This window comes from Macaca mulatta, chromosome 10 (genome assembly GCF_049350105.2).
Source record: "Macaca mulatta isolate MMU2019108-1 chromosome 10, T2T-MMU8v2.0, whole genome shotgun sequence".
In the NCBI taxonomy this organism is placed as follows: domain Eukaryota; kingdom Metazoa; phylum Chordata; class Mammalia; order Primates; family Cercopithecidae; genus Macaca; species Macaca mulatta.
In genome coordinates this window covers 8256295-8273786 of record NC_133415.1, presented here as the reverse complement: position 1 = coordinate 8273786, position 17492 = coordinate 8256295, and the positions used below count along the sequence as shown (strand labels likewise).

Here is a 17492-nt window from a genome sequence, read left to right as displayed (position 1 = left end):
CGCTCGCCTCTCATCTTGGGGATGACTGATGGCTCCACAAAGGGAGGGAGGGAGGCCTCTTTCTGGAAACCAGGGCTGGGCTGCGTGGACTGTAGCCAGAGGAGGGGCAGTGGCCCCTGGCAGGGCTTGTTAGTTGACACTGACCTACCCACCAAGTGCAGAGGCTCCACTCTCTCTCCACCTTGAGTCGGACTTCAGCAGAGAAGGCAGCTGATGGCAGCAGGAGCCAGGCCGGGGACCCCGCTGCTGTGGGCACACGTGACAGCGTAATCCTGAGCTCCAAGCCCTCTTTTGGGCTGTAGAATATGTGATGACCGGCCTACCTCGTCACCAAGCCCTGAACCCCCGGGGACCTCGCTTGCCTGCCTCCATCTGTGCAGTCCTCAGTGTGCCACAGCCTCTTAAACCGTGTTCATGTCTTGCCAGCCAGGCTGGGCCCGGGGGTGACCAGGAGGAACCCTAGAGGCAACTTCAAGCCGAAGAATGGAGTTCATTTTAAGAGTCTCCCAGGTCCCTTGGGATTTTCAGTATTTGTTAACCTGAAACCTACAGACCATTTCCCACGCAGGTCCCGCAGCGCACAGGCAGATGAAGAGCAGGCACGGCCTCCTGGACCTCGGCGCGGAGTTCTGCTGGCGGCATCCCCAGCGCTGGCCTCCCGGCTGGGTGGGACACATGCGCTCCGTCATAGTCCAGACTCTCCTTCCCTCGGCATTTCCCTGCTTGCTTCTCTCTCCTGCCACCTTGTGAAGAAGGTGCTTGCTTCCCCTTCACCCTCCGCCATGACTGTAAGTTTCCGGAGGCCTCCCCAGCCATGTGGAACTCTGAGTCAATTCAACCTCTTTCCTTTACGGGAAAGGAAAGAGGTTTCCCTCTAAGTGGGGGCGGCATGGTGTAGCAAGAGGAGGCTGCGCTGGGAGCCAGGCCTCTGACAGCCAGCTCCTCTCTCTCCCCTTCCCTCACTGGCCGCTCTGAGTCTCCTTGTGGTGGCACAGCCTGTGCTTCTGTGAGCAAGGCCTTGTTTCCTGCTGACACCTGGGCATAGTACGGACCCCAAGGTCACTGCCACAGGGTCAGAGCCAAGGCCCCTTCTGCAGTTTATTGCGGGGCCCCTCCACCTCCTAGGAACAGGTCCAAGGGGAAGTATCTTCCACTGAGTCTTGTCCAAGGGCAGTGATGATGCTGGCAAGGGGACGGGTGAGGTCAGCACTCCAGCAGAGCATCTGAGCTAGTTCTTGAAGAATTTGTGTTCGGAAGCAAGTCCAAGGCAAGCTGTGCTCTCCCTAGCCCCAAGGGCTGCCGGCCTCACAGAAACAGAAGGGCAGATGTTGGGAGGAGCTGTTGAATTGTTCAGGGAGGCTGAGAGCTGCTAGGACTCACTGGGCTCATGCGGGAAGGGATGGGGTCACAATTCGTATTTACAGTGACCAAAGAGCGTTTTCCTAAAGTACCCACAAATAGAAGTGTGTGTATATATATATATATATATATATATTTATATTTATATTTTTATATATAGAGAGAGTACTTCATTAAATGTTCTGTTGAAGGAACGCAGAAACCTCCAGTCTCCTCCCCAGCAGCTCTGTTCCATCCCATCACAGAACCCCTAGAGCGTAACAGCCCGGAGCCATGGCCTTGCCTGTGGCTGGAGGAGTTGGCAGAGCGTGGGGCCTGCGGATGCTAGCACAGGCTCATCGACCTCCCCGAGACAGCACCTTTGTCCCCTCCTCTCTGCCCTGGCCTCCTGTCTCGGATGACCACGCCTCCCAGAGCATAGGCCCTACTTCCCCTCTCTCCTGAAATGCCAGGCCAGGCGGAGGTCCTGCAATCCTGCTACCTGCAGTCCATCCGCCAGGGCTCAGGAGAGGGCGCTGTTGGTGTCCTGGGGAAGGGAGGCGGAGGGAGGGAGGGAGGCTTCCTGAAGCAGGGTGCTCCCACAGGGGCAGCGGGTCCGAAGGGTGCCTGGGCTCGGTCTCCATGGGCTGGTTGGCTTCCCTGAAGAGCAGTGCCATGGGGTTCCCAAGGCGACGAGGTGGCCCATGCAGCTCCCACTGTGGAGGGCAGATGCGCCCTCCGTGGACCAGGCCACCCCCAGGCAGGGCCGCTCCCCCCGGTTATTTGTAGGGCCGCAGGAACCGAGATACTTTGGAGCGCAGCAGTTTGATGAAGGACCGTGGGAACATCTCCTTGGACTCCTGGGCTGTGTACTTGAAGTAGTTCTGGGGATGGGCCAGCACGTCAAAGAGGGCCTTGATCAGCTTCTTGTCCTGTAAGATAGGGTGGGTGGGAGGTGGGGGAGGCTTGGGGCCTGTAGGGTCTGTGGGGTGTTGCCAGGCTGGGGGAGGGGAGAGAGTTGGGCTGGCTCGTGGGTTTCAGGACCCCACAGACCTTTTGGTTTTAATAGTATAATTGGTTTTTTTTTAAATTTTTTTTTGAGACAGAGTCTTGCTCTGTCACCCAGGCTGGGGTGCAGTGGCACGATCTTGGGTTACTATACCTCTGCCTCCTGAGCTCAAGTGATTCTTCTGCCTCAGTTGCCCGGGTAGCTGGGATTACAGGCATGTGCCACCACGCCTGGCTAATTTTTGTCTTTTCAGTAGAGACAGGGTTTCACCATGTTGGCCAGGTTGGTCTCAGACTCCTGACCTCAGGTGATGCACCCACCTCGGCCTCCCAAAGTGCTGGGATCACAGGCATGAGCCACCGCGCCTGGCCCGTAACTGGTTTTTAAATAGATCCTTGGCATTAACTCTTGGGATTCCAATAAGATTTTACTAAAGGCCAGGTGTAGTGGCTCACACCTGTAATCCTAGCACTTTGGGAGGCTGAGGCGGGCAGATCACGAGGTCAGGAGTTCGAGACCGGCCTGATCAACATGGCGAAACCCCATCTCTACTAAAAATACAAAATTAGCTGGGTGTGGTGGCGCATGCCTGTCATCCCAGCTACTTGGGAGGCTGAGGCAGGAGAACTGCTTAAAACCGGGAGGCAGAGGTTGCAGTGAGCCGAGAGTACGCCACTGCACTCCATGCTGGATGACAGAGCTAGACTGTCTCAAAACAAATAACAAAAAAGATTTTACTAACAAAGGGTTCCACTGCAAAACAACACAACACAACCAACATTTGCAAACAGAGAACACTCAGCCAAGAGCACAGGCTTTGCAGCCGGCAGATCCCAAATCATCACTTCGGGCCTGCTAGCTGGCCCGCTGGACCTCAGGGACGTGGCTTTGCTGCTCTGAATTTCATTCTTCCCTGCACAGAATATGCTGCTTCTTGGGGCTGTGAGGAAAACGGTCTGCACTGGCGTGAGCAGAGAGCCTGTCGTCAGTGGTGCTCAGCACAGGTTTGCTGTGGGGATCTAGGCAGCAAACGGGGGCTGTCCTCCGGAGCAGTCTCTGGAGGACACATGCAGTCCCTGCCCTCTCTGAGCCCCAGGCTCTCGTCTCTCTAGTGGGGCACTGGCTGCCACCCTGGGCAGAAACTATGGAGCAGAGGTGAGGCCTGGCGTAGGTCTGGTTCCTGACAGAGTCCCCAGAGCCTGGCCCAGGGAAGGTGCTCAGCAAATGGTGACCACCACCTGTTGGGGCGTGAGGGCTCCTCGTCCTATTGACTCTGGCTGCATCTGCTGTATCTAGGGTGGACCTGTCCTGGCACACACTCATCTCTACGTACACATCCACCACACCCCACACCATACACCCACTCACTACACACTCACCCCTACACACATCACACACCCCCACTCCCCATACACTCACCCCTACACAGACCACACACCCACCACACCCCCTCACCACACACACCCCTATGTACAAACCGTACACCCACTCACCACACACCCCTACACACACCACACCCACCACACCTCTATTCACCACACAGACACACCTCTATTCACCACACACACACCCCCACACACTCCCACTCACCAAACACACCCCCATCTCCATTCACCACACACACCCCCATACACACCACACGCCCACCACCCCCCTCACCACACACACCCCTATATACACACCATACACCCACTCACCACACACCCCTACACACACCACACCCCCCACACCCCCCTCATCACACTCCCCCACACACCTCTATTCACCACACACACACCCCCACACACCACACACCCACCACCGCCCTCACCACATACACCCCTATATACCACCATACACCCACTCACCACACACCCCTACACACACCACACCCCCCACACCCCCCTCATCACACTCCCCCACACACCTCTATTCACCACACACACACCCCCACACACCACACACCCACCACCGCCCTCACCACATACACCCCTATATACCACCATACACCCACTCACCACACATCCCTACACACACCACACCCCCCACACCTCTATTCACCACACACACCCCCCACACACTCCCACTCACCAAACACACCCCCATCTCCATTCACCACACACACCCCCATACACACCACACGCCCACCACCCCCCTCACCACACACACCCCTATATACACACCATACACCCACTCACCACACACCCCTACACACACCACACCCCCCACACCCCCCTCATCACACTCCCCCACACACCTCTATTCACCACACACACACCCCCACACACCACACACCCACCACCGCCCTCACCACATACACCCCTATATACACACCATACACCCACTCACCACACACCCCTACACACACCACACCCCCCACACCCCCCTCATCACACTCCCCCACACACCTCTATTCACCACACACACACCCCCACACACCACACACCCACCACCGCCCTCACCACATACACCCCTATATACCACCATACACCCACTCACCACACATCCCTACACACACCACACCCCCCACACCTCTATTCACCACACACACCCCCCACACACTCCCACTCACCAAACACACCCCCATCTCCATTCACCACACACACCCCCATACACACCACACGCCCACCACCCCCCTCACCACATACACCCCTATATACACACCATACACCCACTCACCACACACCCCTACACACACCACACCCCCCACACCCCCCTCATCACACTCCCCCACACACCTCTATTCACACACACACCCCCACACACCACACACCCACCACCGCCCTCACCACATACACCCCTATATACCACCATACACCCACTCACCACATACCCCTACACACACCACACCCCCCACACCTCTATTCACCACACACACACCCCCACACACCACACACCCACCACTGCCCTCACCACATACACCCCTATATACCACCATACACCCACTCACCACACATCCCTACACACACCACACCCCCCACACCCCCCTCATCACACTCCCCCACACACCTCTATTCACCACATACACACACACACACACACACCCCACTCACCACACACTCCCACTCACCAAACACACCCCCACCTCCATTCACCACACACACCCCCATACACACCACACGCCCACCACACCCCCACTCACTACACCCTCCCCACCACACACCCACTCAACACACACCCCTACATACACACTACACACACCCACTCACACCCCACACTCAACCCCACCACACACCCCTACACACACACCAGTCACCACACACACTGAACACCTCCAAACTCAGCACACATGCCTCCATGAACACACCACACAGCACACTCCCCACACACCCCACACACGCGTGCCCTGAAGCCACACCCTGGAGACAGACACTCCTGCCCTCCTCTGTGCTGGGGCGGGGCCAGCGCTGGAGGCAGCGTTGACCATGAACCCTGGCAGCTCCTCCCCCGCAAGGGGGGCGGGGACTAAATATTCACAGAACAAAGCTAAAGTGAGTGCCGGTGGCTGCCAGGAAGGAGGGGCGCGTGGGGCCCAAGGGCTGCAGAGGGTGTACCCAGGTCAGGGGGTCCGGGCAGGCTGCCCAGAGGATGACAGGATGTCCCAGCTGAGGGTGGAAGGCTGGGGGGACGTTTGCTGGGGAAAGAGGTTGGGGAAGGAAGGATGGGCCGAGGGGCCCTGGTGAGTGTGAGGAGCTGGGAGCTGCTGTGGAGGAGGGCGGCTCCCTGGCTGGGGTTTATGTCCCCAAAGCAGCATCAGGACGCTTTCAGTTTGGGAGCGATGCTCCCAGGGCAGAGCTGGGGGAACAGGGATGTGGGGAGAGAACCCAGGACGTGTCCCTGGTTTCTGCCCAAACGGCTTGAGGAGGAAATCAGGAGCCGAGGGCGGCAGCACGCGACTGGCAGACTATGGGGAGACTCAAGTGAATCTTCCCGAACTCTGCAAAGCATCCTTTCCTCAGAGGAGGCAACAGCGGGAGCGCTCCAGCTCTGCCCTCGTCCTCCACACCCCTGGGCTCCTGGGCTGATGGTGCTGCTGCTCAGGGCTGAGCGGGGTGAGTCCTGGGTCCCTGGGCCTCCGGCCAGTACCCACCATGTGACACACCTGGTGGCCCTGCCTCTCCAGGCTGGAAGCAGGAAGAGGAGGGAACCCAGTCCCAGTGGCAGGGGGTCTCCAAGTGACAGGGGCACTGGGTAGATCCCACTGATTCTGAGACAGCCCCCAGAATACCCTCATTCTACAGATGAGGAGAGTGAGGCTGAGAGCTGGTGAGGAACGTGCCCGAGGCCACATCACCAGGTCCTGGTCCCCACATCCCCACCAAACAGCTTCCCTCAGGCCTCCTGGTCTGGAGGGATAGACATGCAGGACCCAGTCCTCACCATTAGGGCTCTGGGACCCCCACGCCTCCTGCTCCTCTCCCATCACCACCCACCCTCCCTTGCTCCTCCAGGGGCCAGGGCTGACGCAGGGGCGGTCCTGGCTCATCACAGGCCCCATCCCAGGGTTACGTGGATTCCCTTCCAATAAACTCACTCACTTTCAAAATTTCCTGGTGGTTCTCCGAGGCGTACAGGCGCCCATCGCGCACGATGTCCTCTATGAGTTGCTGGTAGTCCTCTGGGCCGTGGGTCAGCAAGGGGAGAGGAAGGCGAGGGGCTTGAGACCCACATGCTCCCCCTTCACCTCCAGCCTCTGCCCTCCCTCCCCTGCTCCAGCCACGGGCTCCGGGCTATGGCTGGCCGCAGCTCTGCCTTTGGCTTTGAACCTGGGGCTCCCTCCACCTGTATTGTCCTCCTCAGGGTTTCGCTAAGAACCCCCTATTTAGCCCTCAAAACCCTGCTTGGGCAGCATCTTGGCTGAAGCCTGCAGATGCCACTCACTGCTGCCTTGCCTGTACCACCCGGTACCACCCTCGGCCTGTCTGACTCTGGCCCCTGACAGGGTTCGTTCTGCTTCCGGGTCTGTACCTGCCAGGTCGCAGCTCCCTGAGGGTGGGGACATGCGACTCATCTCTGTCTCCAGGGCCCTGCCTGAGCCGTGCACAGTGGGCCGTGAACACAGTTGGGTCTTACCATCATAGGTGACATAGGGCACTTGGAAGCCTTTGCCGCTGTTGCCTTCATTGGATTTGAACTGGATCCAGAGCTTCCGGGAGCGGGAGGTGAAGGCAATGGGCCTCTCGTAGGTCTGGCAGGTCTCGTAGGTGGTGATGGACGTGGGCGAGGCTGCAGGTGAAGCACCATTGCTGAGCTGCCCCAGGTAGGCAGCTCCTCCTGCCCTAGGCCGCTTGCCTCCCATCCAGTCCTCCACCCAGCACCTGCACCGAACGCCTGGTACCCCAAACACAACAGCTTCATCTTCGTGCTTGTTCCCTCTGCCTCCGAGGCCCTTCCCTACCCTCAACCCTGGTTCCTACGTGTCTTTCTGAGACCCATCTCTGTGTCCCCTCTTCCAGGAAGCCTCCCTGACTGCGCCCTCCCTCCCCTCCCAAGATCCTGCTCTGCTCTGGTGAACCCCTTATCACAGCCCCTCCATTGGTGGGTCTCTGTCTCCCTCCAGCTAACTGCTCCCCCATGACAGGGCTCAGGCCTGCACTTGGCGCAAGGCCAGGGCGGGAGTGGAAGCTGGGGGAGGGCATGGGAGATGAACCGGCACTGACTGCTGGAACCAGAGGCACAGACTTGGGAAGTCCCTTCTCCCCAAGAACAAATGCACCAGCAAGGCCCACTGAGCGCTGATCTCCCGAGGAGGAAATCAGGAGCCGAGTGCGGCAGCGTGGGCACAGCATGTGACCGGCAGGTGAATCTTCCCAAACTCTGCAAACCATCCTTTTCTCAGACGCGGTGACAAGGGGAGCACCCCAGCCCTGCCCAGCCTCTCCTCACTTAACGGCTGCTCGGCAAGGCCTCCCGGCTCCCTGGGAGCCTTCCCAAAGAGCCCCTCATCGGGGAGAGGCTGGGCTTCACTTGAGCTCAGCCTTGTGGTGGGAGACAGAAGGATTGGTGCTGGGGGCAGGGGAGCGGGTGAGGGGAATGGGCGGGGAAGGTGGTCCCGGGCCGGTCCCTTGCCCATCTGCACACTGCGGCTTTTGGCTGGTCAGCTGCGTCAGCCTTGCTGACATTTGTCTACTCATTAGCTGTGCTGAGTAACTCCTGCCCAGGATAATGCAGCTCAGCCCTCAGGCCCCTCCCCACCCCCTCCTCTGGCCGGTCTCTGTGGTCGCTGTGTACCCAGAGATCTTCTCTGGCCAGTGTTTGTGGGTGTTTGGGTTCCTGTCTTCCTTCCCTAACACTCAGACTTGGAGCTCGCTCCCGTGGGCACCCAAAGCCCGACAGCAGCGAGGTCCCCTGGCCAGGGACGCTGCAGGGATTTGGCTGGCGCTGGGGGGCGCTCAGGGGCCTCCCAGGCATTCCTGCTGCTGTGGCCAGCTGGGCACACACACGGTCACACCCACTGCTGAGGACTAACCAGTCCTCATGCCATTCCATCCTTCACTCCCTGAAGTCTCAGGAGGAGCCCTGACGGGGGAGGATGAGCCAGGAGTCCAGGGCTCCCAGAGGGGTGAGGAGGGCTGTCTGAGCTGGTATCTTGTGTGGTGCATGGGACCGCCGTGTGGTCCCCCAAACCTCAGCAGGCAGGAGGAGACCTGTGGAGCTGGAGTCTGAGGTCTCGCCCTGAGCTGTGTGGCAGACAGTGGTAGGAAGGGGCCCTGCGGCTGGTCCTACCACTGGGATGAGGGCCGGGCTTGTGGCCGGAGTTGAGACCAGGCCTGACCATGTCCCAGCATCTACTCTGAGGATACCCTAAGCTCTCCGGATCTTTCCATAGAACTCTGTGAAGCCAGCTCTTAGACCCAAGTGGGTTTCAACCCTGCCTCCCAGGTGGACTCTGAGGGGCTGGCTGGTCCCCTGAGCCCTGAGCCCCAGGGCCCTGCTCTCTGCCCTGTGAAGGCAGCGATCCCGCCTGGTGGAACCGCAGCGAGACGGGAGTGCAAACGGGGCTGCGGCTGCCTCTGGTCGCCGCCACCCGCCACGTACCGCTCTTCCTCATGACCAGAACATCGCCGCACTCGTCCTCGATGGGCAGGAAGATCTCCGGGACCACGATGAGGATCCTGCGCTTCGGCGGAGGCGCGATGTGCCAGACGCATTCCGCGTTGGCTGGGTAGTCACCAGGGTAGTTGGGGGACTCGATGTACCCGGTGTAGTCACCAAGCTCGCCGCCGCAGTGCTGGTCTGTGGGCACAGTGGCCCAAGGGCCTCATCAGGCTCTGCTCGGCGGGGCCCTGGCCGGCCAGGCCTCTAACCACCCGGGAGGCCTAGCGCAGGGCTGGAAGGTGCTCTTGTCCCCTCCCACACCAGCCCTCGGACCCTGAGCCCATCTTCCTTGGGGACCCTGCCTGGGCTACCCCCAGAGCAGGAGGGCAGGTCCCCTGTTCACACCTGTGGTTACCCGGGGCCCAACCTGGGGGCTTCTTCTTACTGGGCTGCCATGCCTGCAGGCCCACCCTATTTCTCTGTGGCTGGGCCTTGTCAGGGGCACTGAGAGGGCCTGGAGCCCTGTGCTCTCTAGCAGCCCCGTCAGTGCCCCTGTAGTCTGTCAGCTCCCCCAGCAGACCCAGAAACTAGAGCAGGACCTGGCCCGGGGCAGAGGCTCAGGCTGTGTCGGGTGAGCAGTGGGAACTGATGAACGATGGGCACCATTGTGGGCTCTGTAGAGTGGGCCAAGCCAGGGCTGCCCCTTTGGTGCCATAGGCCTCCAGACGGCTGCAGGGCACCCAAGAGCAGATGTGACGGAACGGGAGAAGTCCAGTGTCCTCGTGTGAGATCAGGTCTCCTCCCGCCCCCACAACCTGCCCAGCCCCTCCTGCGTTCCCAGCTTCCTGCCACGGAGCAGCAGCACCCACTTTTGCAGTGTGTGACGTTGGTAGAGCCATCGAAGTCTGTGCTGGTGTTGCCCGGACAGGTGATGCAGTGGTTCTGGCCAAACTCAGGCTGGTAGGTGCCGACGGGGCAGCGGATGCAGCGGTGGGTGGTGGTGTTGTAGTGGTGGCCGGGGGAGCAGTGCACTGCCGGGGGACACAAGGCAGTGTGGTGGGTGTGGAGGGGTGCAGAACCTCCCATGCCCTCGAGGTCTGTCTTGGCACAGAGTTCAAGGCTCTTCCCCACCGCGCCATGACCTCCCACCACCCTCGCTCCGCCACGGCCGGGAAGAGCCCTTGGCGTGGGGGTCACATGGCAGGTTGATGTGATGTTCGCTCCAGCAAAACAGGGACCACACAGGCCACCTTGATGGGAGCAATTTTCAGGGAGAGTGGGGGTGAGGATGTGACCAGAGGCATTCAGGGGAGACAAAGGAGGGGAAGTGGAGCCAGCGAGGCCAAACCCTCTTTCTGCAAGGTTGCTGGGGCAGGAGAGACAGGCGGCCAGAGTCTGAGGGTGGCGGGGTGGGGGGCTAGAGGTGGGCAATTCTTTTTTTTTTTTTTTTTTTGAGATGGAGCCTTGCTCTGTCACCCAAGCTGGAGTGCAGTAGCGCCATCTTGGCTCACTGCAAGCTCCGCCTCCCGGGTTCCATCGATCCTCCCCTCCCAGTCTCCCGAGTAGCTGGGATTATAGGTGCACATCACCACGCTCGGCTCATTTTTTTTTTTTTTTTTTAGTAGAGATGGGGTTTCGCCATGTTGGCCAGGCTGGCCTCAAACTTCTGACCTCAGGTGATCCACCTGCTTTGGCCTCCCAAAGTGTTGGGATTATAGGCGTGAGCCACCGCACCTGGCTTCAATTCTTTTTTTAAATGGGCAAATTCAGAGCAGTTTGTATGTGCAGGGGAGTATCTGGTGATGTGGCTGGCTCCAGGGAACTGAAGGCCAGGCTGCCTAGACAGACAGACAGACACTGAGAGGGAGCACGGTGGGGAAGCAGGGTCAGCAGCTGAGAATGGGGAAGACTTGGGGGAGTTGGTGAGTGAGGGAAGACGGGATGCAGACCTGGGTGGGACCAGGTGCCCTGAACAGACAGCAGTTGAGGTGATACCCTGATCCCGCTCCTGCCCCCACACTCCTGCCCCCACACTCCTGCCCCCTCCTGACCCTCCCAACCTCCCTTCTAGATGCTGCTCAAGCCCTCCTGTCCCCAGAGCCCTCCCCAGTGCTCTGAGGAGCTGCTGCTCCCCCTGGAGCTCAGAAAGCTCTCAGCTGTAAGACGTCCCTGTCCTAATGCAGGGCACCGTGGGTCACCCACGCCCACGCCTGACAGCTCCAGGCTGCTCTTCTGAGCTGGGAGGTTTGCCACGTGGAGATGAGAGGGGTTCGGGGAAGCCTCCCTGAGCAGCGCAGCCCTGCCTCCTGGGGTGGGCGGGCGTGGTGGGGGGACATGCTCACCTTTAGCCTCGCAGTCCTGGAAGGAGGTGGTGCCTTCGTGTTTGGTGAGCAAACCCCCTCCGCAGGGGAAGCAGCTGGTGCGCCCGGGCTCAGGCTGGTACGTGCCCACGAGGCAGGCCTGGCAGGGCTTGAAGCCATCAGCCGAGAAGAAGCCTGGAGAACACTGGCCTGGAAGTCAGAGGTCATGGCTCAGGTGGGCAGGAGGGCGCCGCAGGGCCGAGGCTGTGGGTGGTCTCAGGCCCTGCTCTTGGCCCTTGCCTGGCCCTGGAAAAGGTACCAGGCACCCGAGGCCTGGGGTGGGGACGGGGTGGGGAGGACGCAGCAGCCTGGATGCAGGAGGCTGGGCCCTGGTCCGGATGTTGCCAGCGGTTCATGTGCAGCCTTGGTCAAGCTGGCTTTCCTTCTCCCACCAGCAAGAAGGCCTGGGGGCTGAAGAGCAAGATCTTGCTGCTGAGCTGGGAAGGGGACCCACGGGTGGAACGGGAGGTCATGTGTTTCAGAGGGGCTCTCCCTGGGGGGCAGGCTGCACCGGGGTCTTCACAGAAGGGGCACCTGCTCAGCTTCGGGGTGACGCTGCCTGGTCTACCAACAGGGCCAGACCAGAGCAGAGGGAGGCGGGTCTGGGGAGGGTTTCTGAGGTACTCAAGAGCACCCCGGGACAAAGGGAGGGAACCACAGGAAAGCCAATTTCAGCTCCACATAAAGAATGTTCTAGCATTCCAGCAGACTCAGGATGCAGAGCGCATTCTGGCACTGAGTGAGGGGCAGGTTTAGCGTCCTCTCAGCCCAGACCCTGGGATTCTCAGCTTCTACCCAAACACGGAATCGCCTACCAGTGGCCACTCCCCCAGGGGTGAAGACCACATTCCTGGAGCGGGCAGTGGGCCAGAGAGCAGCCGGCAGCCTGCACGGACTCAGGGCTGGGCTACTGAGCCCTTCTGTGACCTGGAGAAAGCTGGAGGTCTCTGGTATCCTGGGACCCCACTCCCCCACCCTCACAGGCACCGTGCTTCTCAGGGTGCTGAGAACCTTCCCCGTGGATTCTCTTGGGTGAAACTCACAGTGGTCTGGGAAGAAAGGCTCGTGGGGAGCCTGAGCTGGCTTCACAGATGGAATTAAGTCGGGAGAGGGAGGTAAAAGCAAAAGCTCTTTGCAAACCGAATTGTATTTGGGAAATTGAACAAGGGCTTTCTAAACCATCTGTGGGCACATCACAAAGTTCTTTGTGTAGAGCAAAGTTCTTGCTCGAGTATAAGACACACTCTGCAAAGTGTTCCAGTCACAATGGAACGTTCCGTAACATGTAAGCTGTCTGGTCCCTCCTAAGGCACTTATGTACCTCCCTTAGAACCGTAAGTTGATCTGTGGATGCTAAAGTGTTTGCACACCGTGAAGTCCTTTCCAAAGTACATGATACAATTCTGAAACACACTGAGTGCAGAGCGGTGCTCAGTACTGTAGTGCACTCCAAGACTGCTGACGCTTTGGGATCTGCCATGCACTTTGTAAGTGATGACTGCACAGACATCGTGAAGGGCTTTGGAAAGGACAAAGAACTTTAGAAAATACCACGCTCTCTGGCCACACCAGGCACCTGGGCCTTCGACAGGAGGAGCCTCATCAGAGACAGGAGGAGCCCCTGCCCACCCCCCACCCCCACCTCTCCTTCTAGGGTAGGCCCACACTTGCCTCCACATTCCGACACGTTGCGGGCACCAGCCAGACCAACCCCGTCACTGCTGGGGCACGGTGTGCAACTGAGCTGGCCTTCTGTGTCCTGGTATGTCCCTGGCATACATGGCACACACTGGCCGAGCTCACCGCCGAAGTGGGTGCCAGGCCCACAGGCAACTGCAGAGGCAAAGTGGAGAGGCTGCTGGAGGCAGAGGTGGGGAGGCCGGGGGTGTCTCCCGTGTGCTCAAGCCCAGGCTCTCCTGATAGGCACAGTCCTTGTTCCCTGGGGCCCCAAGGACACAGAGGGGCCCCAGACCTATCCCAGAAGAGCCTGGGGCAGGACCCAAGGGGCAGCCATCTGTGAGGGCCATGAAGCCTGGGCCCTCTGGCTGCTGCACCTCAGAGTCCTCTGTGGACCCCTCCATCTCCACCTGCTTATAAAAGCCTGTGGTCCCCACTTCCCCCATACCTCTGTCCTCTCTCTGCTCCACACCCTGCCCTCCAGCTTTAGCAAACTGCCTCCTGGATGTCGCCACTTGGACATGCTACAGTCCTTTCACCCCAAAGCTCCCCTGTCCTTCCTGAGTGGAGGAGTTAGGGGCAGTGCGGAGGGACTGGGGCTGAAATAGGCAAGGGCAGGAGGGCCTGGCGGGGGAGGTGGGAGGGGCGCAGTGAGGAGATGATGGGCTGAAGACGGTGCAGTATGGTTGGCTACACTGAACAAATATGTTAACTGATGAGTAAGAAAGGAAACTGAGTAAATCAGTAAATTAAGGAGAAAGGGAGCCGAGTTTCTCAGCGCTGGAGAAGATGCTTACAAATGCGGAAACGGGAGTGAGGTTAGAAAGGACCCTGAGGTGTGGAACGGGAGGCACGGGCATGAACTCACGGTTTTAGAACCCCCCAGCCAAAGATTCCCATGTCTAATGTGCGCACCTGTATACACACCTATGCTTTCCAGTTCTGTCCAATGAGAGGGCCTAGAGGCAGTGGTACTCCAGGAGCAATGAATATCCCAGATTTTGGTTTCTACGCCTCATCCTCCTCTCAAAGGAACCAGGGGTCCTTGGGGATTTGGCTGATGCCAGGGGATGGAGAGTGTCGACTGGATCTGAACTAAGGGGAGGCTCACAGCATGTGTGTGGCAGGTCAGAAAGACCCAACAGCCAGCCTGGTGAGGCACCCCTGGCTACCCTGGCGACAGAGCGAGCACCGAACTGAGTAACATCAGGAATGGATCACAACGCAATGAGTAAGGGGGATCTGAGTCTACAGGGATACAGACCCAGAGGTAAATGGCCATGGCCACCCGCTTTCCTGCAGGAGAACATGACTAGTGCATGTGGAACGAATGGTAGAGGTGGCTGACATGGTGGGAGCTGTGCAGAAGCTTGATGAGGAGGAGAATATTGGTCCAAACTTAGAATGTCCCCAGAAAACACTCATCAATCACAGAGGGAAAATGGCGAGTGAAAGTGAAGCCAGTGGTGGGCTGGGGGTATCCTGTGTTGTGGGCTGGGGGTATCCTGTGTGGTGGGCTGCAGGTATCCTGTGGTGGGCCGCGGGTATCCTGTGTGGTGGGCTGGGGGTATCCTGTGGTGGGGCGCGGGTATCCTGTGTGGTGGGCTGGGGATATCCTGTGGTGGGCCGCGGGTATCCTGTGTGGTGGGCTGGGGGTATCCTGTGGTGGGCTGGGGGTATCCTGTGTGGTGGGCTGGGGGTATCCTGTGGTGGGCTGGGGGTACCCTGTGTGGTGGGCTGGGGGTATCCCGTGTGGTGGGCTGCGGGTATCCTGTGTGGTGGGCTGGGGGTATCCTGTGTGGTGGGCTGGGGGTATCCTGTGTGGTGGGCTGGGGGTATCCTGTGTGGTGGGCTGGGGGTATCCTGTGTGGTGGGCTGGGGGTATCCTGTGTGGTGGGCTGGGGGTATCCTGTGGTGGGCTGCGGGTATCCTGTGTGGTGGGCCGGGGGTATCCTGTGTGGTGGGCCGGGGGTATCCTGTGTGGTGGGCCGCGGGTATCCTGTGTGGTGGGCCGGGGGTATCCTGTGGTGGGCCGGGGGTATCCTGTGTGGTGGGCTGGGGGTATCCTGTGTGGTGGGCTGGGGGTATCCTGTGTGGTGGGCTGGGGGTATCCTGTGTGGTGGGCTGGGGGTATCCTGTGGTAGGCTGGGGGTATCCTGTGTGGTGGGCTGGGGGTATCCTGTGTGGTGGGCTGGGGGTATCCTGTGGTGGGCTGCGGGTATCCTGTGTGGTGGGCTGCGGGTATCCTGTGTGGTGGGCTGGGGGTACCCTGTGTGGTGGGCTGGGGGTATCCCGTGTGGTGGGCTGGGGGTATCCTGTGTGGTGGGCTGGGGGTATCCTGTGTGGTGGGCTGGGGGTATCCTGTGGTGGGCTGCGGGTATCCTGTGCCTGCTGATGGGGCACCCAGGATCAGGCCTCGAAGCTGAGGTTCCTGCCGGACCCTGGGCCCTGAGTCAGGTCCCCCGGAAAAACCAGAGGGAGCTCTGAGTGCCAGCCCAGAGGAGATGAGGTTGGAACAAGGACAGGAGAGGCAGGGAAAGGAGAGAAGCGGCTCCAGACGGAAGGAGCCTGAAGACACAGTGCAGGGTGACATGTCTTTCTAGATGGGAACTGGGACCAGAAAGACAAAAGGGACATTGTTGGAAGGATTGCTGAAGCTGAATGGAGTGGGCATGTGGGTTGGATGGTAAAGACTACACACTCACACACGCATGCACACTTACACACATGCATACATGTGTGGGAGACAGAGGGGGCGGATGCAGTCAAATGTGCACAGTTGGGGAATTTGGATGAATGGAAGTTTTTTTATCTGTTTGACAATGTTTCTGAAAGTTTGAAATAAATAAATAAATAACATTTTGAAATTATTTATTTTTATTTTGAGATGGAGTCTCGCTCTGTCACCCAGACTGGAGTGCAGTGGCATGATCTCAGCTCACTGCAACCTCCGCCTCCTGGGTTCAAGTGATTCTGCTGTGTCTGCCTCCCTGGTAGCTAGGACTGCAGGTGCCCGCCACCATGCCCAGCTAATTTTTATATCTTTAGTAGAGATGGGGTTTCACCATGTTGGGCATGCTGGCCTCAAACTCCTGACCTCAGGTGATCCACCTGTCTTGGTCTCCCAAAGTGCTGGAATTACAGGCATGAGCCACCATGCCCGGCCCAAAATAAGTTATTGAAAGTAGAAGAGGCTGGGCACGGTGGCTCACGCCCATAATCCCAGCACTTTGGGAGACTGAGGTGGGCAGACCATGAGGTCAGGAGTTTGAGATCAGCCTGGCTAACATAGTGAAACCCCATATCTACTAAAAATACAAAAATTAGCCAGACATGGTGGCATGTGCCTGTAGTCCCAGCTACTTGGGAGGCTGAGGCAGCAGAATAGCTTGAACCTGGGAGGCAGAGGTTGCAATGAGCTGAGATTACACTATTGCACTCCAGCCTGGCTACAGAGTGAGACTCCGTCTCAAAAACAAAAACAAACAAAAAAAGAAAGAGAAGAATGACATCACCAAGTCCTCTTTGTCCCCCCTTGTCAGTACGGCTGTTTCCCTCCACTGTCTGAGCCAGAGTCCCAGCTTCCCCAATCTGGCCCTTCTCCCGTCAGGTGTCACCTCTTCTCCAAAAGCTTCCCCACTTCTCCAGCAGCTTCCCCGCCCCCACCAGGTGTCACCTCCTTTCCAACAGCTTCCCCCACCCCCGCCAGGTGTCACCTCTTTACCAACAACTTCCCCCACCACCAGGTGTCACCTCTTTACCAACAGCTTCCCCCCGGCTCCCCTCCCCCTGCCAGGAGTCACCTCTTCTCCAACAGCTTCCCCCCCACCAGGTGTCACCTCTTCTCTAACAGCGTCCCCCTTACCAGGTGTCACCTCTTTACCAACAGCTTCCCCCTGGTCCCCCCCCACCAGGAGTCACCTCTTCTCCAACAGCTTCACCCCCTCCCCCACCAGGTGTCACCTCTTCTCCACCAGCTTCCCAGTTTACACCCCTGGCCAACCCTATTGTTTGAGGCTTCGGACTTGTGGCTTCAACTGCCCATCCAGCATCTCCATGTGGATGACTTGTGAGCATCTCAAACTGAACAC

At 59.0% G+C, this 17492-nt stretch overlaps 2 protein-coding genes across 4 annotated transcripts in view; both read right to left on the bottom strand.

Moving 5' to 3' along the window:
• Positions 1-17492, bottom strand: part of TTLL12 (tubulin tyrosine ligase like 12) — an 86896-nt gene that overhangs the window by 49302 nt on the left and 20102 nt on the right. The window lies entirely within an intron of this gene.
• SCUBE1 (signal peptide, CUB domain and EGF like domain containing 1) overlaps positions 1507-17492 on the bottom strand; it is a 143891-nt gene continuing 127905 nt past the window's right edge. For 2 of the 3 annotated variants that reach the window (XM_028827624.2, XM_015150522.3), the window contains 7 exons: positions 13396-13557; positions 11707-11874; positions 10234-10395; positions 9365-9562; positions 7400-7552; positions 6865-6944; positions 1507-2270 (listed from right to left, as the gene is read on the bottom strand). In XM_028827624.2, coding sequence (XP_028683457.2) covers positions 2118-2270; positions 6865-6944; positions 7400-7552; positions 9365-9562; positions 10234-10395; positions 11707-11874; positions 13396-13557 — 1076 coding nt within the window. In that variant the 3' untranslated portion in view covers positions 1507-2117. The remainder of the gene's footprint in view (positions 2271-6864; positions 6945-7399; positions 7553-9364; positions 9563-10233; positions 10396-11706; positions 11875-13395; positions 13558-17492) is intronic. The other variant, XM_077949395.1, reaches the window with a different exon arrangement.